The sequence below is a fragment of the Phyllobates terribilis genome, unplaced genomic scaffold, assembly GCF_046119375.1.
Source record: "Phyllobates terribilis strain yellow unplaced genomic scaffold, ASM4611937v1 Scaffold_9__5_contigs__length_417890890, whole genome shotgun sequence".
Lineage (NCBI taxonomy): Eukaryota > Metazoa > Chordata > Amphibia > Anura > Dendrobatidae > Phyllobates > Phyllobates terribilis.
The window spans coordinates 186,083,184-186,107,946 of NW_027362769.1; the positions used below are offsets into that span (position 1 = coordinate 186,083,184).

At 54.2% G+C, this 24,763-nt stretch overlaps 1 protein-coding gene across 1 annotated transcript in view; it reads right to left on the reverse strand.

The window, feature by feature from the left end:
- Positions 1-9,036: 9,036 nt before the first annotated feature.
- Positions 9,037-24,763, reverse strand: part of CLASP1 (cytoplasmic linker associated protein 1) — a 251,238-nt gene continuing 235,511 nt past the window's right edge. The window contains exons 40-42 of the mRNA XM_073647506.1: positions 12,728-12,934; positions 12,463-12,579; positions 9,037-9,750 (exon numbers count right to left, since the gene is read on the reverse strand). Coding sequence (XP_073503607.1) covers positions 9,664-9,750; positions 12,463-12,579; positions 12,728-12,934 — 411 coding nt within the window. The 3' untranslated portion in view covers positions 9,037-9,663. The remainder of the gene's footprint in view (positions 9,751-12,462; positions 12,580-12,727; positions 12,935-24,763) is intronic.

Consider the following 24,763-nt stretch of genomic DNA (forward strand, 5'->3'; position numbering starts at 1 on the left):
GGATTTCAGTGTTTATTCTAGGAGTCGATACATTTTATACTCTGGTACTGACATAAGATTCAGGTTATGTTATCCGTTATTCTTTCCATATAGTCCATGGACGTTCCCCTCCTTTCCTTTATTTAACCCCTGAAGGGCTGTGCCCCCGTGTTAACCCTCCCCTGCCCGGCTGGTTGCTGTGAGACGTTTCCGGCCTTCCTGATGGATATTTATCTTGCCGTTCACCTTCCACCGTTGCTTTGGCCGCTGCTTCCTCTCGCTCCGCACTGTTTGCACAGAGGTTAATTGTACAGAGGGTTTATGATGCGGGATATTGTGCAGATCGCAGGGCTGCCCCTCTGTAATAACAGGGTAATAACAGGGCAGAGGACGGACATAATGCCCCGGATGGCGGAGCTTTTCCTAAGTGTTTTACACACATTTCATGTCCATTGTGCGCAGACTGCGAGGCTCCTGATTATGGACCCACCGGACGCTTCTCATTTACCAGGCGTCAGTAAATTGTTAGAAAAGTCGCTCCACTTTATCAGGTAGGTGGGAAAAGACACCGCAGCCAGGTTATCTCATCTCAGGACAATGTCCAACCAAACAGAGACTAGGAGTATAAATGGCTCATAAAAGAAGATTGTTTATTAATAGATAAATATACAGTACAAAAATACATTTTAAATATCATAAATGTAGGAAAAGGGGAAAAAACGTGCAAAGTGCCTAAACCAAGGTCCCCAAAAGTTCACTGCATCCGGTCCCAAATGCTGAGGAAGTTGCAGCCATCAGAATTTCAAGCCACATTCACCGCTGCAATAGTGGTCCGAATGGATGTGGGAAGACCCCACTTGCCAAGTAGGAAACAGTATGTACTCACCGCAAAGTGGATGGGAACGCAGGGAAGGGGGGAACCTCAGGGTAGCAGGTGCACCTCGACGCACGTTTCGCTGTCACGGGACAGCTTTCTCAAGAGGAAGTGTCAGTACAATGTCAGTAGCATCTGACCGACCGCGGAGCTGCACATGGAGGGGACTGTGCTGCCTTTTGTCCTCTGTACCTTGCCAGACCCCTCTGTCCCCCAAAACGCTGCTGTTCCCTCCACTTGTTGGGCAGAGACTCCTCTGAATATTTGACTGCCGGGACTTGGGAGGCCGCGGATGACTCGGGAGCGGGTAACGTTTTGTGCTCTGTTTACATGGCTGAACATCACGCTCTGCTCAGAGGAGTCCTGTCTCCTGTTCCCTGGCACTGAATTACTGACCTCAGAGCTGTCACTCATGCCCCATGCCCTTCTATACGTAGACTGGCCACGTAGTGCACCGCAAGTGACCCCGAGGGAATGTGGAAGAACGTGTTCCCATCGCGCTCCCTCACAGGCTCCGGCTTCCCACACTCGGTTCGTTTGGGGGTTTGACACAAATTGAACAAGGCTTCAATACAATGTAATTCTGGTTATATGGGGATATACTAAATGGCCAAACACATGTGCCCCTCCATGTTCCTCCTATAGGAGCTTTACTGACCCCATTCTTCATCCATAGACATTAACACGGAGTCGTCCTCTGCAGATATAACGGCTCCGCTCTTCTGGGATTTCTATATAAGATTTTGGAGGCGTCTGTAGAAATTTTTGTCCCTTCATCAAGAAGAGCATTTGTAGGGTCAGACCCTGATGTTGGGGGGAGGCCGGGCTCACAGTCTCCATTATAGGATGGGGTTGGGGTCCGGGCTCTGTGCGGCCGCTCATGTTCTCCCCCCATGTCTGTATGGGGCTCTCCTGGAATCACCAGACTCCTCCATCAGACGCAGATAGAGAAGTGCGATCCGTCACTGCACAGAACACGTCTCCTCCAGAGTCCAGTGGTGGCGGCTTTACACCACTCCATCCGACGCTCAGCATTGTGCTTGGTGATGTACGGCTGCAGGCAGCTGCTCGGCCATGAAGCTCCCGGCGGGGGCGCAGGGTTTATACCAGAGGAGGTCTGGACTCTGCAGTTATGGGGTCAGCAGAGCGGTGGTGACTTTTCTGCTCCTCCGCATTCAGCCCTCCGCTCTGTAATGTTAGGGGGTCTCCACTTTGTGACTGAGTTGCTGCAGTTCTTTCCACTTCTCAATAATATCACTCACAGGTGACGGGGAAGAACAAGGAGGAAGAAATGTCATGGACGGACTTGTTACCCCAGTGACTCCTATTACAGGTATCAGTGAGCTCGGCACCACCGGTCATTTTGTGATGTTACTAAAGGCAGATGGCATAGAAGGGGGCCGGAAATTATACACGGGGGGGCAAGGAGCCGGATGTTATACTCTAGGGGCAATGGGGCCGGAAGTTATACATTAGAGGCATTGGGACGAAAGAAAAAAACAGAATTCAATGAATAAGATGGTTATTTATTATGCTTATATAGCGCCATTAATTCCACAGCGCTTTATAGACCCCATTTGTGCTCACAATCTAAATTCCCTATCAGTATGTCTTTACAGTGTGGGAGGAAATCGGAGAACCCGGAGGAAACCCACGCAACCATGGGGAGAACATACAAACATACAGATGGTGTCCTTCGTGGGATTTGAACCCAGGACCCCAATACTGCAAAGAAACAGTGCTAACCACTGAGCCAATCATACAGATGTTGTATTTGGGATTTGAACCCAGGACCCCAAAGCTGCAATACAACAGTGCTAACCAATGAGTCAAATATATAGATGTTGTCCTTGGTGGGATTTGAACCTAGGACCCCAATCTTGCAATGCAACAGTGCTAACTACTGAGCCCATGATTCATTCATGTACTGATGCTTGTTTTGGTGCTGTAATCATGTACTTTTGATTGTTCTGGTGCTGTAAGATGATTGTTTTATTGATCTATTCATGTGCTAACGGTTGTTCTGTATTTATGTAATGATGGTTCTGTTGCTGCATTCATGTACTGATGATGGTTGTTGCGCTGTATTCATGTGATGATGATGGTCTTGGTGCTGCATTCATATACTGTTGGTGCTTCTGTATTCATGTACTGATGGTTGTCCTGGTGCTGCAGTCGTATACTAGTGGTGGTTCTGGTGCTGTATTCATGTACTAATGGATCTAGTGCTCTATCTTTGTACCGATGATGGTTCTGGTGATGTATTTTTGCACTGTTTTGGTGCTGCATTCATGTACTGATGATGGTTCTGTTGCTGTATTAATCTATTGATGGTGGTTCTGGAACTATATTCATCTACTCATAATGGTTCTGGTTCTGTAGTCACGTACTGATGACGGTTCTGTTGTTTTCTTTCCATACTGATGGTAGTTTTGTATTTGTGTACTGTTATTGGTTCTGATCCTGTACGTAGTATTCCATAATATGTAAGATAACATGCTCCATGGCTATGTCAATAAAGCTGTGTGACAAGTTATGGATTTATGTTAACATTAGTAGTGTAGTAGGTGTTATACAAGTGTTATTTCTGGCGTTACATAGGACTGCAGGAAAATGTTCCTTTCATTTTGGCTACCATTATCTTTGGGAGTGAGGAAGCGGTGTGTAACAGAGTGTGGTCTTCAGAAAGGGGTGTGATCTTAGAATGGGGTGTGGTTGCTTTTACTCTAGTGTATATATATACTGGTCATATTGGAGTATAATTGTTTGATGGACGTAAGCTTGGTTATGTGATGGTGTGTTATGGCTCTATTGGGGTGTACTGGAGGTGCGAGGGTATAGAGGTTTTTGGCTTTGCAGATGATTGCGATTCAGCTAGAGGAAGAAACTTGACTGTAAGTAATATCTATTCACCCAGGGACCGGGTGAGCAGAGCTCGGGCCGTCCTCGCCCAGCGTGCCCTCCTCGCCTAGCGTGCCGCCCTCGCCCAGTGTGCCCTCCTCGCCCAGTGTGCAGCTATTCCCATTATAACCAGTGATGCAGAGTGTAGGAAGGGTCCGCAGGACATGTTGGGACCTGCCGGCCACACTCTGGGGGGATCCTGGAGAAGTCAGGGTGTGTTGCTGGTTGCACATTTATAACTCATATTGGAGACTGAAGTAACAGTGGAAATTGCTTTATTGCCGATATATGAAATGTTTCATCTTCAGCCTAAATGACTCAATGTTTATCCCCAACACCTGACGGTTTAATGCGGATTTTGCATTAATTGTATCACTCTGTTTCCTGCTATCCAATTATCTCCTGTCGGTCTCCATGGAAACGTATTGCAGCCAGACGAGCGAAGAACATCGGGGTCTCGGCCGGAGCCGCGCAGCTTCTTCGTCTTCTCTATGTTGCAGGAATACAAAAAAAAAAATGGGAAAATATTATTATTTTTTTTTTTGGAAGAGAATCCTAATATTACGAGTGAGTGACACTGAAACGCAATCTGTAAAAGGTTTTGAGATTTCTTGGGTACGGATTAGATGTTCCTGTTGCCTTTATTATTTTGGAGCCGTTCTCTTACAAGATTTTCTGCCTTCATTTTACCGTCTACAAAGTGTCCGGGCCCAGGAGACATTTCACATTGCGCTTCTAGGAGAGTTATGGTTTTGGTAGTGGACTGTGCTGAAAACCATTATTAATCCGACCATCACATCTTTTATATTTGGTTTTGGAGACTCCCAACTTTTTTCCTCGGGGCTTTTTTGTGAGATTATGGGATGGCTGCATTATAATTATGGGCCTATTGGTCAGTGAGAGAAGATCATAGGCCCTTAAGAGCCGATTCATTCAGCATTTTACAGCAACTGCAATTAAAAAAAATATATCAGAATTTGTGTGAAACAAGTAACATATTTGTGCAAAAATTTGGTGACTTGGTATTTTACGCCATCTTCAACAAGGTTTTGAAAAGCGGACAAGGCTGGCAAATGGACCCCCAAAACATACGTGTAATCAATGAAGAAACCCAGCCCCCGTTCATTTCCCCCTCTTTGTGCAGCTTTATGCTCCTTACAGATTGCTGCAGGGAAAGACCCCCTAAATGTCATTAGTTTCCCCAGCAATGTTCTTTCCCATAAAGCAAAAGCTGAAAGTCGTATAAAAATGTCAGAAGGTGAAATCAGGGATGGAATAAGATGGACAGTAACGTGTGAGCTGGCGACACCAAACCGAGCGCGATAATACAATATTACAGAACGATCTGGATAAGAGACTAAATGGGAAACAATCAGCAGATGAGGTTTAATATCCAGTACAGACCAAAAGTTTGGACACACCTTCTCATTTAAAGATTTTTCTGTATTTTCATGACTATGAAAATTGTACATTCACACTGAAGGCATCAAAACTATGAATTACCACATGTGGAATTATATACTTAACAAAAAAGTGTGAAACAACTGAAAATATGTCTTATATTCTAGGGTCTTCACAGTAGCCCCCTTTTGCTTTGATGACTGCTTTGCACACTCTTGGCATTCTCTTGATGAGCTTCAAGAGGTAGTCACCGGAAATGGTCTTCCAACAATCTTGAAGGAGTTCCCAGAGATGCTTAGCACTTGTTGGCCCTTTTGCCTTCACTCTGCGGTCCAGCTCACCCCAAACCATCTCGATTGGGTTCAGGTCTGGTGACTGTGGAGGCCAGGTCATCTGGCGTAGCCCCCCATCACTCTCCTTCTTGGTCAAATAGCCCTTACACAGCCTGGAGGTGTTTGGGGTCATTGTCTTGTTGAAAAATAAATGATGGTCCAACTAAATGCAAACCGGATGGAATAGCATGCCGCTGCAAGATGCTGTGGTAGCCATGCTGGTTCAGTATGCCTTCAATTTTGAATAAATCCCCAACAGTGTCACCAGCAAAGCCCCCCCACACCATCACACCTCCTCCTCCATGCTTCACGGTGGGAACCAGGCATGTAGAGTCCATCCGTTCACCTATTCTGCGTCACACAAAGACCCGGTGGCTGGAAACAAAGATCTCAAATTTGGACTCATCAGACCAAAGCACAGATTTCCACTGGTCTAATGTCCATTCCTTGTGTTCTTTAGCCCAAACAAGTCTCTTCTGCTTGTTGCCTGTCCTTAGCAGTGGTTTCCTAGCAGCTATTTTACCATGAAGGCCTGCTGCACAAAGTCTCCTCTTAACAGTTGTTGTAGAGATGTGTCTGCTGCTAGAACTCTGTGTGGCATTGACCTGGTCTCTAATCTGAGCTGCTGTTAACCTGCGATTTCTGAGGCTGGTGACTCGGATAAACGTATCCTCAGAAGCAGAGGTGACTCTTGGTCTTCCTTTCCTGGGGCGGTCCTCATGTGAGCCAGTTTCTTTGTAGCGCTTGATGGTTTTTGCAACTGCACTTGGGGACACTTTCAAAGTTTGCCCAATTTTTCGCACTGACTGACCTTCAATTCTTAAAGTAATGATGGCCACTAGTTTTTCTTTACTTAGAATTTGTATTATGGAAAAAAAAAAGCAGCTAACAGTCTATTCAGTAGGACTATCAGCTGTGTATCCACCAGACTTCTGCACAACACAACTGATGGTCCCAACCCCATTTATATGGCAAGAAATCCCACTTATTAAACCTGACAGGGCACACCTGTGAAGTGAAAACCATTTCCGGTGACTACCTCTTGAAGCTCATGAAGAGAATGCCAAGAGTGTGCAAAGCAGTCATCAAAGCAAAAGGTGGCTACTGTGAAGAACCTAGAATATAAGACATATTTTCAGTTGTTTCACACTTTTTTGTTAAGTATATAATTCCACATGTGGTAATTCATAGTTTTGATGCCTTCAGTGTGAATGTACAATTTTCATAGTCATGAAAATACAGAAAAATCTTTAAATGAGGTGTGTCCAAACTTTTGGTCTGTACTGTAGATAAATGTAGAGTAATGCACCGAGGACGGAGTAATCCTATTGCTGCATACACATTAGATGGGAGGATACTCAGGACTACAGAGCAGGAGAAGGATGGGGGATTCTGGTTACAAGTAACTGAGCAGCAGCACTCAATGTCAGGCAGCAGCCACAAAAGCAAACAAGATTTTAGGTTGTGTAAAAAGAGAAATAAAGTCCTGCGATTCCAACGTACTGTTGCCCCTTTATAAACCACTAGTGAGGCCACATCTGGAATAAGGGATCCAGTTTTGGGCTCCACATTTTAAAAAGGATATTCAGAAGTTAGAGTCCGTTCAAAGACGGGAAACTGGATTATTCCACAGGACGGAGGCCTCTCATATGATGAGAGGATGGAAAAATGGGAAGCTAAACAGGAAAGGGTTCTTTACAGTCAGAGCAGTCAGACTGTGGATGCCGACCACAAGAGGTAGTGATGGCCGACACTATAACAGCTTTATACAAGGGCCGGATGATTTCCTCACTACACATAACATTGTGGATTATAGATAATCTAGTGACAAAATGTACAATTGGGGGAGAAAGGTTAAAAAAAAGACCCCAGTTGATGAGACATTGATGGCTTTGTTTGCGATCGAGTCATTTTTCTGTGGCTTCTATTATGTAACATTGGGTATAAAACTGCGACAAATCTGCTCCCGTACAGGAAACGGCCATTATGTGATTAGGTCAAAGAAGACGTCCAGACATAAACATAAATTGAATTTATTCTAAAGCAAACTCAAGATTTTTTTTTTTTTCTTCTCGTTTTCTTTTATAGCAAATTCTATCACATACAGGTTAATGCAACAAAAGAAAGAAAAAAAAACAAAACATCTGTACAATTGTCATGATACACAGGGAAGGTGAACAATCCAGATATAAATACAGATATAATCCATGCACATTACCCCTTGTACTCCTCAATCTGCTGTAAAATGTGGTGCTGGGGCCCCCCCCCCACTCGGTGCAATGGTGACCCCCCCCCCAGAGACGCCTCTGATGTGTAAGGAGCTCTGTACAGAATACACAGGGTGTGATGGGGACAAGTGATAAAAAGACAACTGAGCTGGGATCAGACAGGCTGTTAGTGGGCAACATCCAGAGCATCGCTGCCCATGAGCTGGGGGGATACATGCCACCGCTACTCCCAGTCTAAGGGACTACAGGACTGCAAGGTGGGATTTGGTATTAAAGCTGCTTTTTCTTTATAAATTTCCATTAGTGATAAAGCGCCGCAGCTGCAGCCACCCAGACCCGCAGCTGCAGCCACAGACGGCTGGAGGCCGGAGCTACACAAGCCGCTAGTTACGTAATGTGACGCTGGATGAAAAAGCGAGGCCACAAAAGAAGAAATCCTTACAGTATTAGTTCATTAGAGCGACAGCGGGGGGATCCGGCCGCCACCGGTACAGTCAATAGGGATCAAGCATAGCACTCCAAATCTGAATGAGGACCGAGGTGCACTCCATCTGCGCTGCGGAGGGGACACCTGCGTAACAATAGGATACATAGACCCCGTGCCGGAGCCACGCTCTGCACCCTCCATTATAGCATCGTTCACACAGAGCAGGCATCTCTCAATCTCACCGGGACAACGTGGCGCTTTCTATTTACATGGTGATTAAATATCTTATAAATAAAGTGACAGACAAATCCCCCGGAGATGGAAAACTCAATGCACAAAATCAGAACTGAGACCACCAGACTGCAGGAGTGAGGACCTCTGCTGGAGTCCTGGTGCAGAGAGGAGGCCGAGCCCGGAGCGGCGCAGTCCTCATTAAGTGCAATAATGGCTGCCAGTCCCTTCATGTTACACCGGGGGGGACACCACTAAATGTGGACGTCGGCCACCACCTCCTGCACCATCCGAGGACCTCATCCAGATCCTGCAGACGTGCCATGGGGCGCATACAGGAGTAAGACTCGGACTGAAACTTAAAAACAACTTAACCCTTCACTGGAAACAGCCCAACTGTCCTTCAACAAGCGCAACTTTACTCACAGCTGAAGGTCGACACTGTAAAAGCGTCTTGACCGCGCCAATCTTCTCTTTTTTTTTTTAAAAAGTTTTAAAAGAATCAGCGCTTGTCCCGCCGGCCCCGGACGCTGCTGCTCCCCCCCGCCGGCCCCGGACGCTGCTGCTCCCCGCCCGCCGGTGCAGATAGGAGGGCGCCTTAGCCACATGCTGAGGATTGTGGGAAGGAGAACGGGCGTTTAAATAAGGTCTCGTCCACTCGCAGAATGTGAAATAGTTTTAATGTGTCTGGTTAAACACTGTGTGAGCAGCTCCCTCCGCGGACGGCACCGGCTGCAGTAAAATGAGCTCGCTGAATATTTACAAAATAAAACAGCAAAACAGGTAAGAAAAAGAACCAAAGAACCAAGACGGCAAACCAGCGGCAGCGGCGATGTCTGCAGCCAGAAGCCGAGGGAGATCGCCTCCTCACCGGGTCAGAAATCTACATTCAGTTCAAGAAAGAGAATTTGATAATTCACATACATTTTAGTTAAATAAAATACTGATTGCAACAACTCTTCAGAGGCGGCTCGTGGCTCGCAGCTCGTGGCTCGTGGTTCGCGGCGTCTTCTTTGCCGCTCAGGACCGGGGCAGTTATTGTCTTTATTTTTTTTTTTTTTACATTTTAGGAAAATTCAATAAATGGAGGAGAAATGCCACTTTCTGGACTAATAAAACCCCTTCAGCGCTGGAGCCCCCCCGGGAGCCTCGCCGGCCCCTCCGCTGGTAAAGTCGTCAGTTCTCTTAGTGTTACTCGCGGCCGTCCCCGGACGCCATCCTGCGCGTGGGAGGTGCTGGCGAATGCTCCGCCGCCACTTTCTAGAAGCCGCCCAGGACAGAGCGGCGCCACTAACTGTGTGTGGAGACGTCGGAGGACGAGCTGCTGTTGCTGTTCGTGGTCTGCGCTCTTTTAATGTACAAGTTTAAAAGTTTCATCTGTGGGAAAAAAAAAGGAAAAAGGATTCAATGAACTTATTACCAACAAAATGTCTGAGCCCTAAAGTAATGGAGACCAGCAGAGGGGTCACCGATCAGCCCCGCCGCCATCTTACATAAGCATAACCGTGAGATGACCCTATAGTATCACCACCAGGAGGCGGCGGTGAGAACAGGCACCATCTTACATAAGTATAACCGTGAGATGACCCTATAGTATCACCACCAGGAGGCGGCGGTGAGAACAGGCACCATCTTACATAAGTATAACCGTGAGATGACCCTATAGTATCACCACCAGGAGGCGGCGGTGAGAACGGGCACCATCTTACATAAGTATAACCGTGAGATGACCCTATAGTATCACCACCAGGAGGCGGCGGTGAGAACGGGCGCCATCTTACATAAGTATAACCGTGAGATGACCCTATAGTATCACCACCAGGAGGCGGCGGTGAGGACGGGCACCATCTTACATAAGCATAACCGTGAGATGACCCTATAGTATCACCACCAGGAGGCGGCGGTGAGAACGGGCACCATCTTACATAAGTATAACCGTGAGATGACCCTATAGTATCACCACCAGGAGGCGGCGGTGAGAACGGGCGCCATCTTACATAAGCATAACCGTGAGATGACCCTATAGTATCACCACCAGGAGGCGGCGGTGAGAACAGGCACCATCTTACATAAGTATAACCGTGAGATGACCCTATAGTATCACCACCAGGAGGCGGCGGTGAGAACAGGCACCATCTTACATAAGCATAACCGTGAGATGACCCTATAGTATCACCACCAGGAGGCGGCGGTGAGAACAGGCACCATCTTACATAAGTATAACCGTGAGATGACCCTATAGTATCACCACCAGGAGGCGGCGGAGAGAACGGGCACCATCTTACATAAGTATAACCGTGAGATGACCCTATAGTATCACCACCAGGAGGCGGCGGTGAGAACGGGCACCATCTTACATAAGTATAACCGTGAGATGACCCTATAGTATCACCACCAGGAGGCGGCAGTGAGAACAGGCACCATCTTACATAAGTATAACCGTGAGATGACCCTATAGTATCACCACCAGGAGGCGGCGGAGAGAACGGGCACCATCTTACATAAGTATAACCGTGAGATGACCCTATAGTATCACCACCAGGAGGCGGCGGTGAGAACGGGCACCATCTTACATAAGTATAACCGTGAGATGACCCTATAGTATCACCACCAGGAGGCGGCGGTGAGAACAGGCACCATCTTACATAAGTATAACCGTGAGATGACCCTATAGTATCACCACCAGGAGGCGGCGGTGAGGACGGGCGCCATCTTACATAAGCATAACCGTGAGATGACCCTATAGTATCACCACCAGGAGGCGGCGGTGAGGATGGGCACCATCTTACATAAGTATAACCGTGAGATGACCCTATAGTATCACCACCAGGAGGCGGCGGTGAGAACAGGCACCATCTTACATAAGTATAACCGTGAGATGACCCTATAGTATCACCACCAGGAGGCGGCGGTGAGAACGGGCACCATCTTACATAAGTATAACCGTGAGATGACCCTATAGTATCACCACCAGGAGGCGGTGGTGAGAACGGGCACCATCTTACATAAGTATAACCGTGAGATGACCCTATAGTATCACCACCAGGAGGCGGCGGTGAGGATGGGCGCCATCTTACATAAGTATAACCGTGAGATGACCCTATAGTATCACCACCAGGAGGCGGCGGTGAGAACGGGCACCATCTTACATTAGTATAACCGTGAGATGACTCTATAGTATCACCACCAGGAGGCGGCGGTGAGGACGGGCGCCATCTTACACAAGCATAACCGTGAGATGACCCTATAGTATCACCACCAGGAGGCGGCGGTGAGGACGGGCACCATCTTACATAAGTATAACCGTGAGATGACTCTATAGTATCACCACCAGGAGGCGGCGGTGAGGACGGGCACCATCTTACATAAGTATAACCGTGAGATGACTCTATAGTATCACCACCAGGAGGCGGCGGTGAGGACGGGCACAATCTTACATAAGTATAACCGTGAGATGACCCTATAGTATCACCACCAGGAGGCGGCGGTGAGGACGGGCGCCATCTTACACAAGCATAACCGTGAGATGATGACTTCATAGTATCACCACCAGGAGGCGGCGGTGAGAACAGGCACCATCTTACATAAGTATAACCGTGAGATGACTCTATAGTATCACCACCAGGAGGCGGCGGTGAGAAGGGGCACCATCTTACATAAGTATAACCGTGAGATGACTCTATAGTATCACCACCAGGAGGCGGCGGTGAGAACGGGCGCCATCTTACACAAGCATAACCGTGAGATGACCCCATAGTATCACCACCAGGAGGCGGCGGTGAGGACGGGCACGATCTGTGATGCTGGTAATCGCCGCCGCCTCATTCATTTCCTTTGTTAGTAAACTCTTCCATCGATAAGAGAAGACGTTGGGGCAGGAGGAGGAGGAGGAGAAGCACGAGCAGCAGATTCTCCTCCATCCAGATCAGTCTGGAACTGACATTAGGAATCTGTCAGAGGTGACAGAAGGAGCGGTGTGAACGTGATCGACTGGAGGACGGGGAGCCATGACTGTGACCGCCAGGGAAATACTCCATATACCACCGAAGGGTGTAGACTCGCCCCAATGGCGCGGGCCGCCCGTCTTACCTTACTGCCCGTCAGCTGAGCCAGATACGGTTTCAGTTCTTCTCCAATCACAGAATAAATTGCTACAAGACAGAAGACGCTGGCCTTACGGACGCTGCTCTCCGTATTGTCATAGCCCTGCAGGGAGAATAGAGATCGGGGTCAGTGGCCTCATTACTGGAGAGTTATAGAGAAGCCCCTGTGATGCAGAATGGGAGACCCCAGATAATGTGACTGACTCTGAATATGGAGACGCTCCGTATACCTGTAGATGACGGCACCGCACCTGTAATAAGCCGGGGATGATGTCCTGCAGGATCTGATGCAGCGACTCCTTAGAAATGCGCTCAATGACTTTAGTCTGCATTTTGATGGCGGCGAGGTTGATGGGGTAGTCGGCGGTCTGGATGATGGGACACAGGACCTTGATGCACTGCTCCGGGTGGATGGAGCTCGCAAGGGTGGAGGCGGCTTCTTCAGCGGCTCTGACAACCTGAAACACACAACAGTCAGCGCGACAACCTGAAACACACAACAGTCAGCGCGACAACCCGAAACACACCACAGTCAGCGCGACAACCCGAAACACACCACAGTCAGCGCGACAACCCGAAACACACCACAGTCAGCGCGACAACCTGAAACACACCAGTCAGCACGACAACCTGAAACACACCACAGTCCGCACGACAACCTGAAACACACCACAGTCAGCACGACAACCTGAAACACACCAGTCAGCACGACAACCTGAAACACACCACAGTCAGCACGACAACCTGAAACACACCACAGTCAGCACGACAACCTGAAACACACCAGTCAGCACGACAACCTGAAACACACCAGTCAGCACGACAACCTGAAACACACAACAGTCAGCGCGACAACCCGAAACACACCACAGTCAGCACGACAACCCGAAACACACCACAGTCAGCACGACAACCCGAAACACACCACAGTCAGCGCGACAACCCGAAACACACAACAGTCAGCACGACAACCTGAAACACACAACAGTCAGCACGACAACCCGAAACACACCACAGTCAGCGCGACAACCCGAAACACACAACAGTCAGCGCGACAACCCGAAACACACCACAGTCAGCGCGACAACCCGAAACACACAACAGTCAGCACGACAACCCGAAACACACAACAGTCAGCGCGACAACCCGAAACACACCACAGTCAGCACGACAACCTGAAACACACCACAGTCAGCACGACAACCTGAAACACACCACAGTCAGCACGACAACCTGAAACACACCACAGTCAGCACGACAACCTGAAACACACCAGTCAGCACGACAACCTGAAACACACCAGTCAGCACGACAACCTGAAACACACAACAGTCAGCGCGACAACCCGAAACACACCACAGTCAGCACGACAACCCGAAACACACCACAGTCAGCACGACAACCCGAAACACACCACAGTCAGCGCGACAACCCGAAACACACAACAGTCAGCACGACAACCTGAAACACACAACAGTCAGCACGACAACCCGAAACACACCACAGTCAGCGCGACAACCCGAAACACACAACAGTCAGCACGACAACCCGAAACACACCACAGTCAGCGCGACAACCCGAAACACACAACAGTCAGCGCGACAACCCGAAACACACCACAGTCAGCGCGACAACCCGAAACACACAACAGTCAGCGCGACAACCCGAAACACACAACAGTCAGCGCAACAACCCGAAACACACAACAGTCAGCGCGACAACCTGAAACACACAACAGTCAGCGCGACAACCCGAAACACACAACAGTCAGCCCGACAACCTGAAACACACAACAGTCAGCCCGACAACCTGAAACACACAACATCCAGCGCGACAACCTGAAACACACAACAGCCAGCGCGACAACCCGAAACACACAACATCCAGCGCGACAACCTGAAACACACAACAGTCAGCACGACAACCTGAAACACACAACAGTCAGCACAACAACCCGAAACACACGACAGTCAGCACGACAACCCGAAACACACAAGAGTCAGCATGACAACCCGAAACACACAACAGTCAGCATGACAACCTGGAGCGAACATCGGGGGCCTGATACCAGAGAACAATAACACCTGCAGATACAGGACTCATCCACGTCACCTCCACAGTGAAGTAAGAGGGGTTCGAGGGCCACGACCCCCAGAATGAGACAAATGAAGGCTGACAAAACGTCGTTCATCGGTGGTAGTAACTGGCTCAGACGAGCATTGGATATTTTTTTTATGGTTGATAATCGAGCGAGTGCTTCTGATGGGCCAAAAATATCTAAGGTGCCCGATCCGCCGTCCGGGTGGTCAACACTAACAATACTTCATTTGGCCAAAGCAGCCGACAATCGTTCACAATGGTCAGTCAGATCTTTATATAAATGAAGATTCACTTTCTAACAGACCCAATGCTCCTCACAGCAGAGGGTCAGTTACAGTGTATCAGTGCAGACAATCCTTTGTAAGGGCTTGTTCATATGTTGCGCTTTTCCTGCAAAAAATGCAGCATTTTACTGTCCCAGCAAAGTGAATGAGTTTCATGACTCTGCACCCGCTGATTATTTTTACCGTGCAGATTTCAAGCAGTTTCGTGCATCAGGTCAGGGTTATTGCAGCGTCTTTCATACTTTCTAACGAGTAGGAAAAAACACATCAAAAACACAAGCAAAAACGTATGCATTATAGGCAGCGGCTTTCCTGCCCAGTGACACGTTTTGGTGCAAAAGTGTCTGCAAATACCTGATGGTAATAAGATTGTGCAGACTGGATACAACTGTACCAAACCCTCAGCAGCGAGTCCCCTCAGCTAGACACGGGGCTGCGACCGCCTGCAGAGTGGTGAAGCCTATGCCGGACTCGAATTTGAACAATTTCTAAAATCCGCACCTCGTAATGTAAGTGCCTGTTGCGAGGCATCACCCTGCGGAGGGTCCCCGGATCTGTGCCGCACGCTGTTCCCACCCTGCGGAGGAGGTTTCCCAGATCTGTGCCGCACGCTGTTCCCACCCTGCGGAGGGGGGTTCCCGGATCTGTGCCGCACGCTGTTCCCACCCTGCAGAGGGTCCCCGGATCTGTGCCGCACGCTGTTCCCACCCTGCGGAGGAGGGTTCCCGGATCTGTGCCGCACGCTGTTCCCACCCTGCGGAGGGGGGTTCCCGGATCTGTGTCGCACGCTGTTCCCACCCTGCGGAGGGTCCCCGGATCTGTGCCGCACGCTATTCCCACCCTGCGGAGGAGGGTTCCCGGATCTGTGCCGCACGCTGTTCCCACCCTGCGGAGGGTCCCCGGATCTGTGCCGCACGCTGTTCCCACCCTGCGGAGGGTCCCCGGATCTGTGCCGCACGCTGTTCCCACCCTGCGGAGGGGGGTTCCCGGATCTGTGCCGCACGCTGTTCCCACCCTGCGGAGGGGGGTTCCCGGATCTGTGTCGCACGCTGTTCCCACCCTGCGGAGAGTCCCCGGATCTGTGCCGCACGCTATTCCCACCCTGCGGAGGAGGGTTCCCGGATCTGTGCCGCACGCTGTTCCCATCCTATGGAGGGTCCCCGGATCTGTGCCGCACGCTATTCCCACCCTGCGGAGGAGGGTCCCCGGATCTGTGCCGCATGCTGTTCCCATCCTATGGAGGGTTCCCGGATCTGTGCCGCGCGCTGTTCCCACCCTGCGGAGGAGGGTTCCCGGATCTGTGCCGCACGCTGTTCCCACCCTGCAGAGGAGGGTTCCCGGATCTGTGCCGCACGCTGTTCCCACCCTGCAGAGGAGGGTTCCCGGATCTGTGCCGCACGCTGTTCCCACCCTGCAGAGGAGGGTTCCCGGATCTGTGCCGCACGCTGTACCCACCCTGCAGAGGAGGGTTCCCGGATCTGTGCCGCACGCTGTTCCCACCCTGCAGAGGAGGGTTCCCGGATCTGTGCCGCACGCTGTTCCCACCCTGCAGAGGAGGGTTCCCGGATCTGTGCCGCACGCTGTTCCCACCCTGCGGAGGGTCTCCGGATCTGTGCTGCGCGCTGTTCCCACCCTGCAGAGGAGGGTTCCCGGATCTGTGCCGCGCGCTGTTCCCACCCTGCAGAGGAGGGTTCCCGGATCTGTGCCGCACGCTGTTCCCACCCTGCGGAGGGTCCCAGGATCTGTGCCACTGGCTGTTCCCACCCTGCGGAGGGTCCCCGGATCTGTGTCGCACGCTGTTCCCACCCTGCGGAGGAGGGTTCCCGGATCTGTGCCGCACGCTGTTCCCACCCTGCGGAGGGTCCCAGGATCTGTGCCACTGGCTGTTCCCACCCTGCGGAGGGTCCCCGGATCTGTGTCGCACGCTGTTCCTACCCTGCGGAGGAGGGTTCCCGGATCTGTGCCGCACGCTGTTCCCACCCTGCAGAGGAGGGTTCCCGGATCTGTGCCGCACGGTGTTCCCACCCTGCGGAGGGTCCCCAGATCTGTGCCGGGGGCTGTTCCCACCCTGCGGAGGAGGGTTCCCGAATCTGTGCCGCACGCTCTTCCCACCCTGCGGAGGAGGGTTCCCGGATCTGTGCCGCACGCTGTTCCCACCCTGCGGAGGGTCCCCGGATCTGTGTCGCACGCTGTTCCCACCCTGCGGAGGAGGGTTCCCGGATCTGTGCCGCACGCTGTTCCCACCCTGCAGAGGAGGGTTCCCGAATCTGTGCCGCACGGTGTTCCCACCCTGTGGAGGAGGGTTCCCGAATCTGTGCCGCGCGCTGTTCCCACCCTGCAGAGGAGGGTTCCCGGATCTGTGCCACACGCTGTTCCCACCCTGCAGAGGAGGGTTCCCGGATCTGTGCCACACGCTGTTCCCACCCTGCAGAGGGTCCCCGGATCTGTGCCACTGGCTGTTCCCTGGATCTGTTCCCACCCTGCTGAGAGCTCGTCCGTCCTCCACAAATGTTAATTCGAATCGCGTCTACCAGCACCTTGAATCTTTGGGACTTTTTCCTCGGATGATGTGGACTCACTTTTTATGAATGTTTTCATCGACGGTATAAACCTTTATATTTTATCTGAAGTGCGGCATCACCCTGGTTTTGAGGACGGCCTTCCCTTGGATTTGGGATCCTGTGCACTCATGGATAGGTGAGCTGATCATATCCTCCATGCTTTTTGTTGTATAAACAGCCCATAAACTTTTAGATGAAGCAATTACTGCCCGGAGGGAGATTTACTGCAGCATTCATAGAGAAAAGCAGAGTACACAGAGTAAAAGCCACTTAGACGGGACCCTGAGAGCGCTCAGCTCTGCTACCTCCAATAAAACAAAACCTATTAGCTCAGGATTTTACCAGATTCAGGGGAGACGAGATGTGACGATGGTCTCAGAGTTCAGCATCAGAGGTGACATTCACTTAGGGGAGATGTTCATGTGTCTTGACAATCGGTCCTGGTAATGGATGGGGTGTAGTGTCTGCGCCCACAAACTATAAGCAACGTGGACACCGGCGCCATGAATGATAATGGAGGACGCACAGATCGGTTCTCGGGACTCCGACCTGTGGCCGCTGAACGGGGCGCAGACATCTCTTACCTTTCGGTTCCCAGCTGATCAGCCAGGGCCGGCACAGCCACCTGCACCCGCCCCCGGCACAGCCACCTGCACCCGCCCCCGGCACAGCCACCTGCACCCGCCCCCGGCACAGCCACCTGCACCCGCCCCCGGCACAGCCACCTGCACCCGCCCCCGGCACAGCCATCTGCACCCGCCCTGGCACAACCACCTGCACCCGCCCCCAGCACAGCCACCTGCACCCGCCCCCGGCACAACCACCTGCACCCGCCCCCGGCACAACCACCTGCACCCGCCCCCGGCACAACCACCTGCACCCAGCTGATCCAAGCTGCGATGGAGATACCAGCAGCCAAGACGTCCTCGAGCCTCTTGTCCAGCGGCCACAGACTACAGACCCGAGAATCCATCCACACGTCCGTATCACCGACACTTGGCTGGGACATTCGGGCAGAGCAGGGTTCTGGTTTGCGGTCAGGCTGGTCTCACCTGTTACTATAATGTGAGGTTTTAGAAGGGTCTTGGGTCGCCCTGGACAGGACTACATTCACATCATTCTTTGGATGATGGATGGTGTTCCGAACCACAATGGCCCCAGTCGCATTGCAGCACCTGGAGGACCTGGGATGGGTGAACGCTCCGCAGCTGCAGCCCACGGTAAACTAGAAAAGCTTCCAGACGCTGGGATCAGAAGAGACGGGATCTGGGGGGCTGTAATCTGCATCGGCTGATACACACCAACAGCTCCCCCCTGAACTGACCAGACACTTCTGCTGCCTCAGGTCACCCCCATTTCTGGAGCCGCTGATCTCCAGCCAGAAGGATGGGGGAGAGATAAGAGGCTCCAGACTGTTACATAGGGAACTTAGGGGGCCACCACCCGGCTTCCCCCCGAGGCCGGAGGACTATCCTTCCTGCAGCGGGAGAGTAATGTATTCTGGAGCTGCTCTCGCTCATTAGTCACGGCAGCTGCGTGCGCAGGAATGTACCTGTAAATATTAACCGGCACACAAAGCTTCCCCTGTGTGCCGCGCAGAGCGCCCGCAGATCATCCACAGACTGCGCAGAGCGCCAGCAGACGCCGGGCAGAGCGCCCGCAGATCATCCACAGACTGCGCAGAGCGCCAGCAGACGCCGGGCAGAGCGCCCGCAGATCATCCACAGACAGCGCAGAGCGCCCGCAGATCAGCCACAGACAGCGCAGAGCGCCCGCAGATCAGCCACAGACAGCGCAGAGCGCCCGCAGATCAGCCACAGACAGCGCAGAGCGCCCGCAGATCAGCCACAGACAGCGCAGAGCGCCCGCAGATCAGCCACAGACAGCGCAGAGCGCCCGCAGATCAGCCACAGACAGCGCAGAGCGCCCGCAGATCAGCCACAGACAGCGCAGAGCGCCCGCAGATCAGCCACAGACAGCGCAGAGCGCCCGCAGATCAGCCACAGACAGCGCAGAGCGCCCGCAGATCAGCCACAGACAGCGCAGAGCGCCCGCAGATCAGCCACAGACAGCGCAGAGCGCCCGCAGATCAGCCACAGACAGCGCAGAGCGCCCGCAGATCAGCCACAGACAGCGCAGAGCGCCCGCAGATCAGCCACAGACAGCGCAGAGCGCCCGCAGATCAGCCACAGACAGCGCAGAGCGCCCGCAGATCAGCCACAGACAGCGCAGAGCGCCAGCAGACGCCGGGCAGAGCGCCCGCAGATCATCCACAGACTGCGCAGAGCGCCAGCAGACGCCGGGCAGAGCGCCCGCAGATCATCCACAGACAGCACAGAGCGCCCGCAGATCATCCACAGACAGCACAGAGCGCCCGCAGATCATCCACAGACAGCACAGAGCGCCCGCAGATCATCCACAGACCGCGGAGAGCGCCCACAGATCATCCACAGACCGCGGAGAGCGCCCACAGATCATCCACAGACCGCGGAGAGCGCCCACAGATCATCCACAGACCGCGGAGAGCGCCCACAGATCATCCACAGACCGCGGAGAGCGCCCACAGATCATCCACAGACAGCGCAGAGCGCCCGCAGATCATCCACAGACGCCGCGCAGAGCGCCCACAGATCATCCACAGACAGCGCAGAGCGCCAGCAGATGCCGAGCAGAGCGCCCGCAGATCATCCACAGACCGCGCAGAGCGCCCGCAGATCATCCACAGACAGCAAAGAGCGCCCGCAGATCATCCACAGACAGCGCAGAGCGCCCGCAGATCATCCACAGACAGCGCAGAGCGCCCGCAGATCATCCACAGACAGCGCAGAGCGCCCGCAGATCATCCACAGACAGCGCAGAGCGCCCGCAGATCATCCACAGACAGCGCAGAGCGCCCACAGATCATCCAGACAGCGCAGAGCGCCCACAGATCATCCACAGACAGCGCAGAGCGCCCACAGATCATCCACAGACCGCGCAGAGCGCCCGCAGATCATCCACAGACCGCGCAGAGCGCCCGCAGATCATCCACAGACAGCGCAGAGCGCCCGCAGATCATCCACAGACAGCGCAGAGCGCCCGCAGATCATCCACAGACAGCGCAGAGCGCCCGCAGATCATCCACAGACAGCGCAGAGCGCCCGCAGATCATCCAGACAGCACAGAGCGCCCGCAGATCATCCACAGACAGCACAGAGCGCCCGCAGATCATCCACAGACAGCACAGAGCGCCCGCAGATCATCCACAGACAGCACAGAGCGCCCGCAGAAAATCCACAGACCGCAAAGAGCGCCCGCAGAAAATCCACAGACAGCGCAGAGCGCCCGCAGATCAGCCACAGACAGCGCAGAGCGCCCGCAGATCATCCACAGACAGCACAGAGCGCCCGCAGATCATCCACAGACAGCACAGAGCGCCCGCAGAAAATCCACAGACCGCACAGAGAGCCCGCAGATCAGCCACAGACAGCGCAGAGCGCCCGCAGATCAGCCACAGACAGCGCAGAGCGCCCGCAAATTAGCCACAGACAGCGCAGAGCGCCCGCAAATTAGCCACAGACAGCGCAGAGCGCCCGCAGATCAGCCACAGACAGCGCAGAGCGCCCGCAGATCAGCCACAGACAGCGCAGAGCGCCCGCAGATCAGCCACAGACAGCGCCCGCAGATCAGCCACAGACAGCGCAGAGCGCCCGCAGATCATCCACAGACAGCACAGAGCGCCCGCAGATCATCCACAGACAGCACAGAGCGCCCGCAGAAAATCCACAGACCGCACAGAGAGCCCGCAGATCAGCCACAGACAGCGCAGAGCGCCCGCAGATCAGCCACAGACAGCGCAGAGCGCCCGCAAATTAGCCACAGACAGCGCAGAGCGCCCGCAAATTAGCCACAGACAGCGCAGAGCGCCCGCAGATCAGCCACAGACAGCGCAGAGCGCCCGCAGATCAGCCACAGACAGCGCAGAGCGCCCGCAGATCAGCCACAGACAGCGCCCGCAGATCAGCCACAGACAGCGCAGAGCGCCCGCAGATCAGCCTCAGACAGCGCAGACAGCCCGCAGATCAGCCACAGACAGCGCAGAGCGCCCACAGATCAGCCACAGACAGCGCAGAGCGCCCGCAGATCAGCCACAGACAGCGCAGAGCGCCCGCAGATCAGCCACAGACAGCGCAGAGCGCCCGGAGATCATCCACAGACCGCGCAGAGCGCCCGGAGATCATCCACAGACATGGCAGAGCGCCCGAAGATCATCCACAGACAGCACAGAGCGCCCGCAGATCATCCACAGACAGCACAGAGCGCCCGCAGATCATCCACAGACCGCGCAGAGCGCCCGCAGATCATCCACAGACAGCACAGAGCGCCCGCAGATCATCCACAGACAGCACAGAGCGACCGCAGATCATCCACAGACAGCACAGAGCGCCCGCAGATCAGCCACAGACAGCGCAGAGCGCCCGCAGATCAGCCACAGACAGCGCAGAGCGACCGCAGACGCTGCGCAGAGCGACCGCAGATCAGCCACAGACAGCGCAGAGCGCCAGCAGACGCCACGCAGAGCGCCCGCAGATCATCCACAGACAGCACAGAGCGCCCGCAGATCATACACAGACAGCACAGAGCGCCCGCAGAGTGCCCGCAAATCATCCACAGACAGCACAGAGCGCCCGCAGATCATCCACAGACAGCACAGAGCGCCCGCAGATCATCCACAGACAGCACAGAGCGCCCGCAGATCATCCACAGACCGTGCATCCACAGACCGTGCATCCACAGACCGTGCATCCACAGACAGCAGACGCTGCGCAGAGCGACCGCAGATCAGCCACAGACAGCGCAGAGCGCCTGCAGACGCCACGCAGATCATCCACAGACAGCACAGAGCGCCCGCAGATCAGCCACAGACCGTGCAGAGCGACCGCAGATAAGCCACAGACAGCGCAGAGCGCCTGCAGACGCCACGCAGATCATCCACAGACAGCGCAGAGCGCCCGCAGATCATCCACAGACCGCGCAGAGCGCCCGCAGATCAGCCACAGACAGCGCAGAGCGCCCGCAGATCAGCCACAGACAGCGCAGAGCGCCCGCAGATCAGCCACAGACAGCGCAGAGCGCCCGCAGATCAGCCACAGACAGCGCAGAGCGCCCGCAGATCAGCCACAGACAGCGCAGAGCGCCCGCAGATCAGCCACAGACAGCGCAGAGCGCCCGCAGATCAGCCACAGACAGCGCAGAGCGCCAGCAGACGCCGGGCAGAGCGCCCGCAGATCATCCACAGACTGCGCAGAGCGCCCGCAGATCAGCCACAGACAGCGCAGAGCGCCCGCAGATCATCTACAGACCGCGCAGAGCGCCCGGAGATCATCCACAGACATGGCAGAGCGCCCGAAGATCATCCACAGACAGCACAGAGCGCCCGCAGATCATCCACAGACAGCACAGAGCGCCCGCAGATCATCCACAGACCGCGCAGAGCGCCCACAGATCATCCACAGACAGCACAGAGCGCCCGCAGATCATCCAGACAGCACAGAGCGACCGCAGATCATCCACAGACAGCACAGAGCGCCCGCAGATCAGCCACAGACCGTGCAGAGCGACCGCAGACGCTGCGCAGAGCGACCGCAGATCAGCCACAGACAGCGCAGAGCGCCAGCAGACGCCACGCAGAGCACCCGCAGATCATCCACAGACAGCACAGAGCGCCCGCAGATCATACACAGACAGCACAGAGCGCCCGCAGAGTGCCCGCAGATCATCCACAGACCGTGCAGAGCGACAGCAGACGCTGCGCAGAGCGACCGCAGATCAGCCACAGACAGCGCAGAGCGCCTGCAGACGCCACGCAGATCATCCACAGACAGCACAGAGCGCCCGCAGATCAGCCACAGACCGTGCAGAGCGACCGCAGACGCTGCGCAGAGCGACCGCAGATAAGCCAAAGACAGCGCAGAGCGCCTGCAGACGCCACGCAGAGCACCCGCTGATCATCCACAGACAGCGCAGAGCGCCTGCAGATCATCCACAGACAGCACAGAGCGCCCGCAGATCATCCACAGACAGCGCAGAGCGCCCGCAGATCATCCACAGACAGCGCAGAGCGCCCGCAGATCATCCACAGACCGCGCAGAGAGCCCGCAGATCAGCCACAGACAGCGCAGAGCGCCCGCAGATCAGCCACAGACAGCGCAGAGCGCCCGCAGATCAGCCACAGACAGCGCAGAGCGCCCGCAGATCAGCCACAGACAGCGCACAGCGCCCGCAGATCAGCCACAGACAGCGCAGAGCGCCCGCAGATCAGCCACAGACAGCGCAGAGCGCCCGCAGATCAGCCACAGACAGCGCAGAGCGCCCGCAGATCAGCCACAGACAGCGCAGAGCGCCATCAGACGCCGGGCAGAGCGCCCGCAGATCATCCACAGACTGCGCAGAGCGCCAGCAGACGCCGGGCAGAGCGCCCGCAGATCATCCACAGACAGCACAGAGCGCCCGCAGATCATCCACAGACAGCACAGAGCGCCCGCAGATCATCCACAGACAGCACAGAGCGCCCGCAGATCATCCACAGACAGCACAGAGCGCCCACAGATCATCCACAGACCGCGGAGAGCGCCCACAGATCATCCACAGACCGTGGAGAGCGCCCACAGATCATCCACAGACCGCGGAGAGCGCCCACAGATCATCCACAGACAGCGCAGAGCGCCCGCAGATCATCCACAGACGCCGCGCAGAGCGCCCGCAGATCATCCACAGACAGCGCAGAGCGCCAGCAGATGCCGAGCAGAGCGCCCGCAGATCATCCACAGACAGCACAGAGCGCCAGCAGATGCCGAGCAGAGCGCCCGCAGATCATCCACAGACTGCGCAGAGCGCCAGCAGATCATCCACAGACAACGCAGAGCGCCCGCAGATCATCCACAGACAGCGCAGAGCGCCCGCAGATCATCCACAGACAGCGCAGAGCGCCCGCAGATCATCCACAGACAGCGCAGAGCGCCCGCAGATCATCCACAGACAGCGCAGAGCGCCCGCAGATCATCCACAGACCGCGCAGAGCGCCCGCAGATCATCCACAGACAGCGCAGAGCGCCCGCAGATCATCCACAGACAGCGCAGAGCGCCCGCAGATCATCCACAGACAGCGCAGAGCGCCCGCAGATCATCCACAGACAGCGCAGAGCGCCCGCAGATCATCCAGACAGCACAGAGCGCCCGCAGATCATCCACAGACAGCACAGAGCGCCCGCAGATCATCCACAGACAGCAGAGCGCCCGCAGATCATCCACAGACAGCACAGAGCGCCCGCAGAAAATCCACAGACCGCACAGAGCGCCCGCA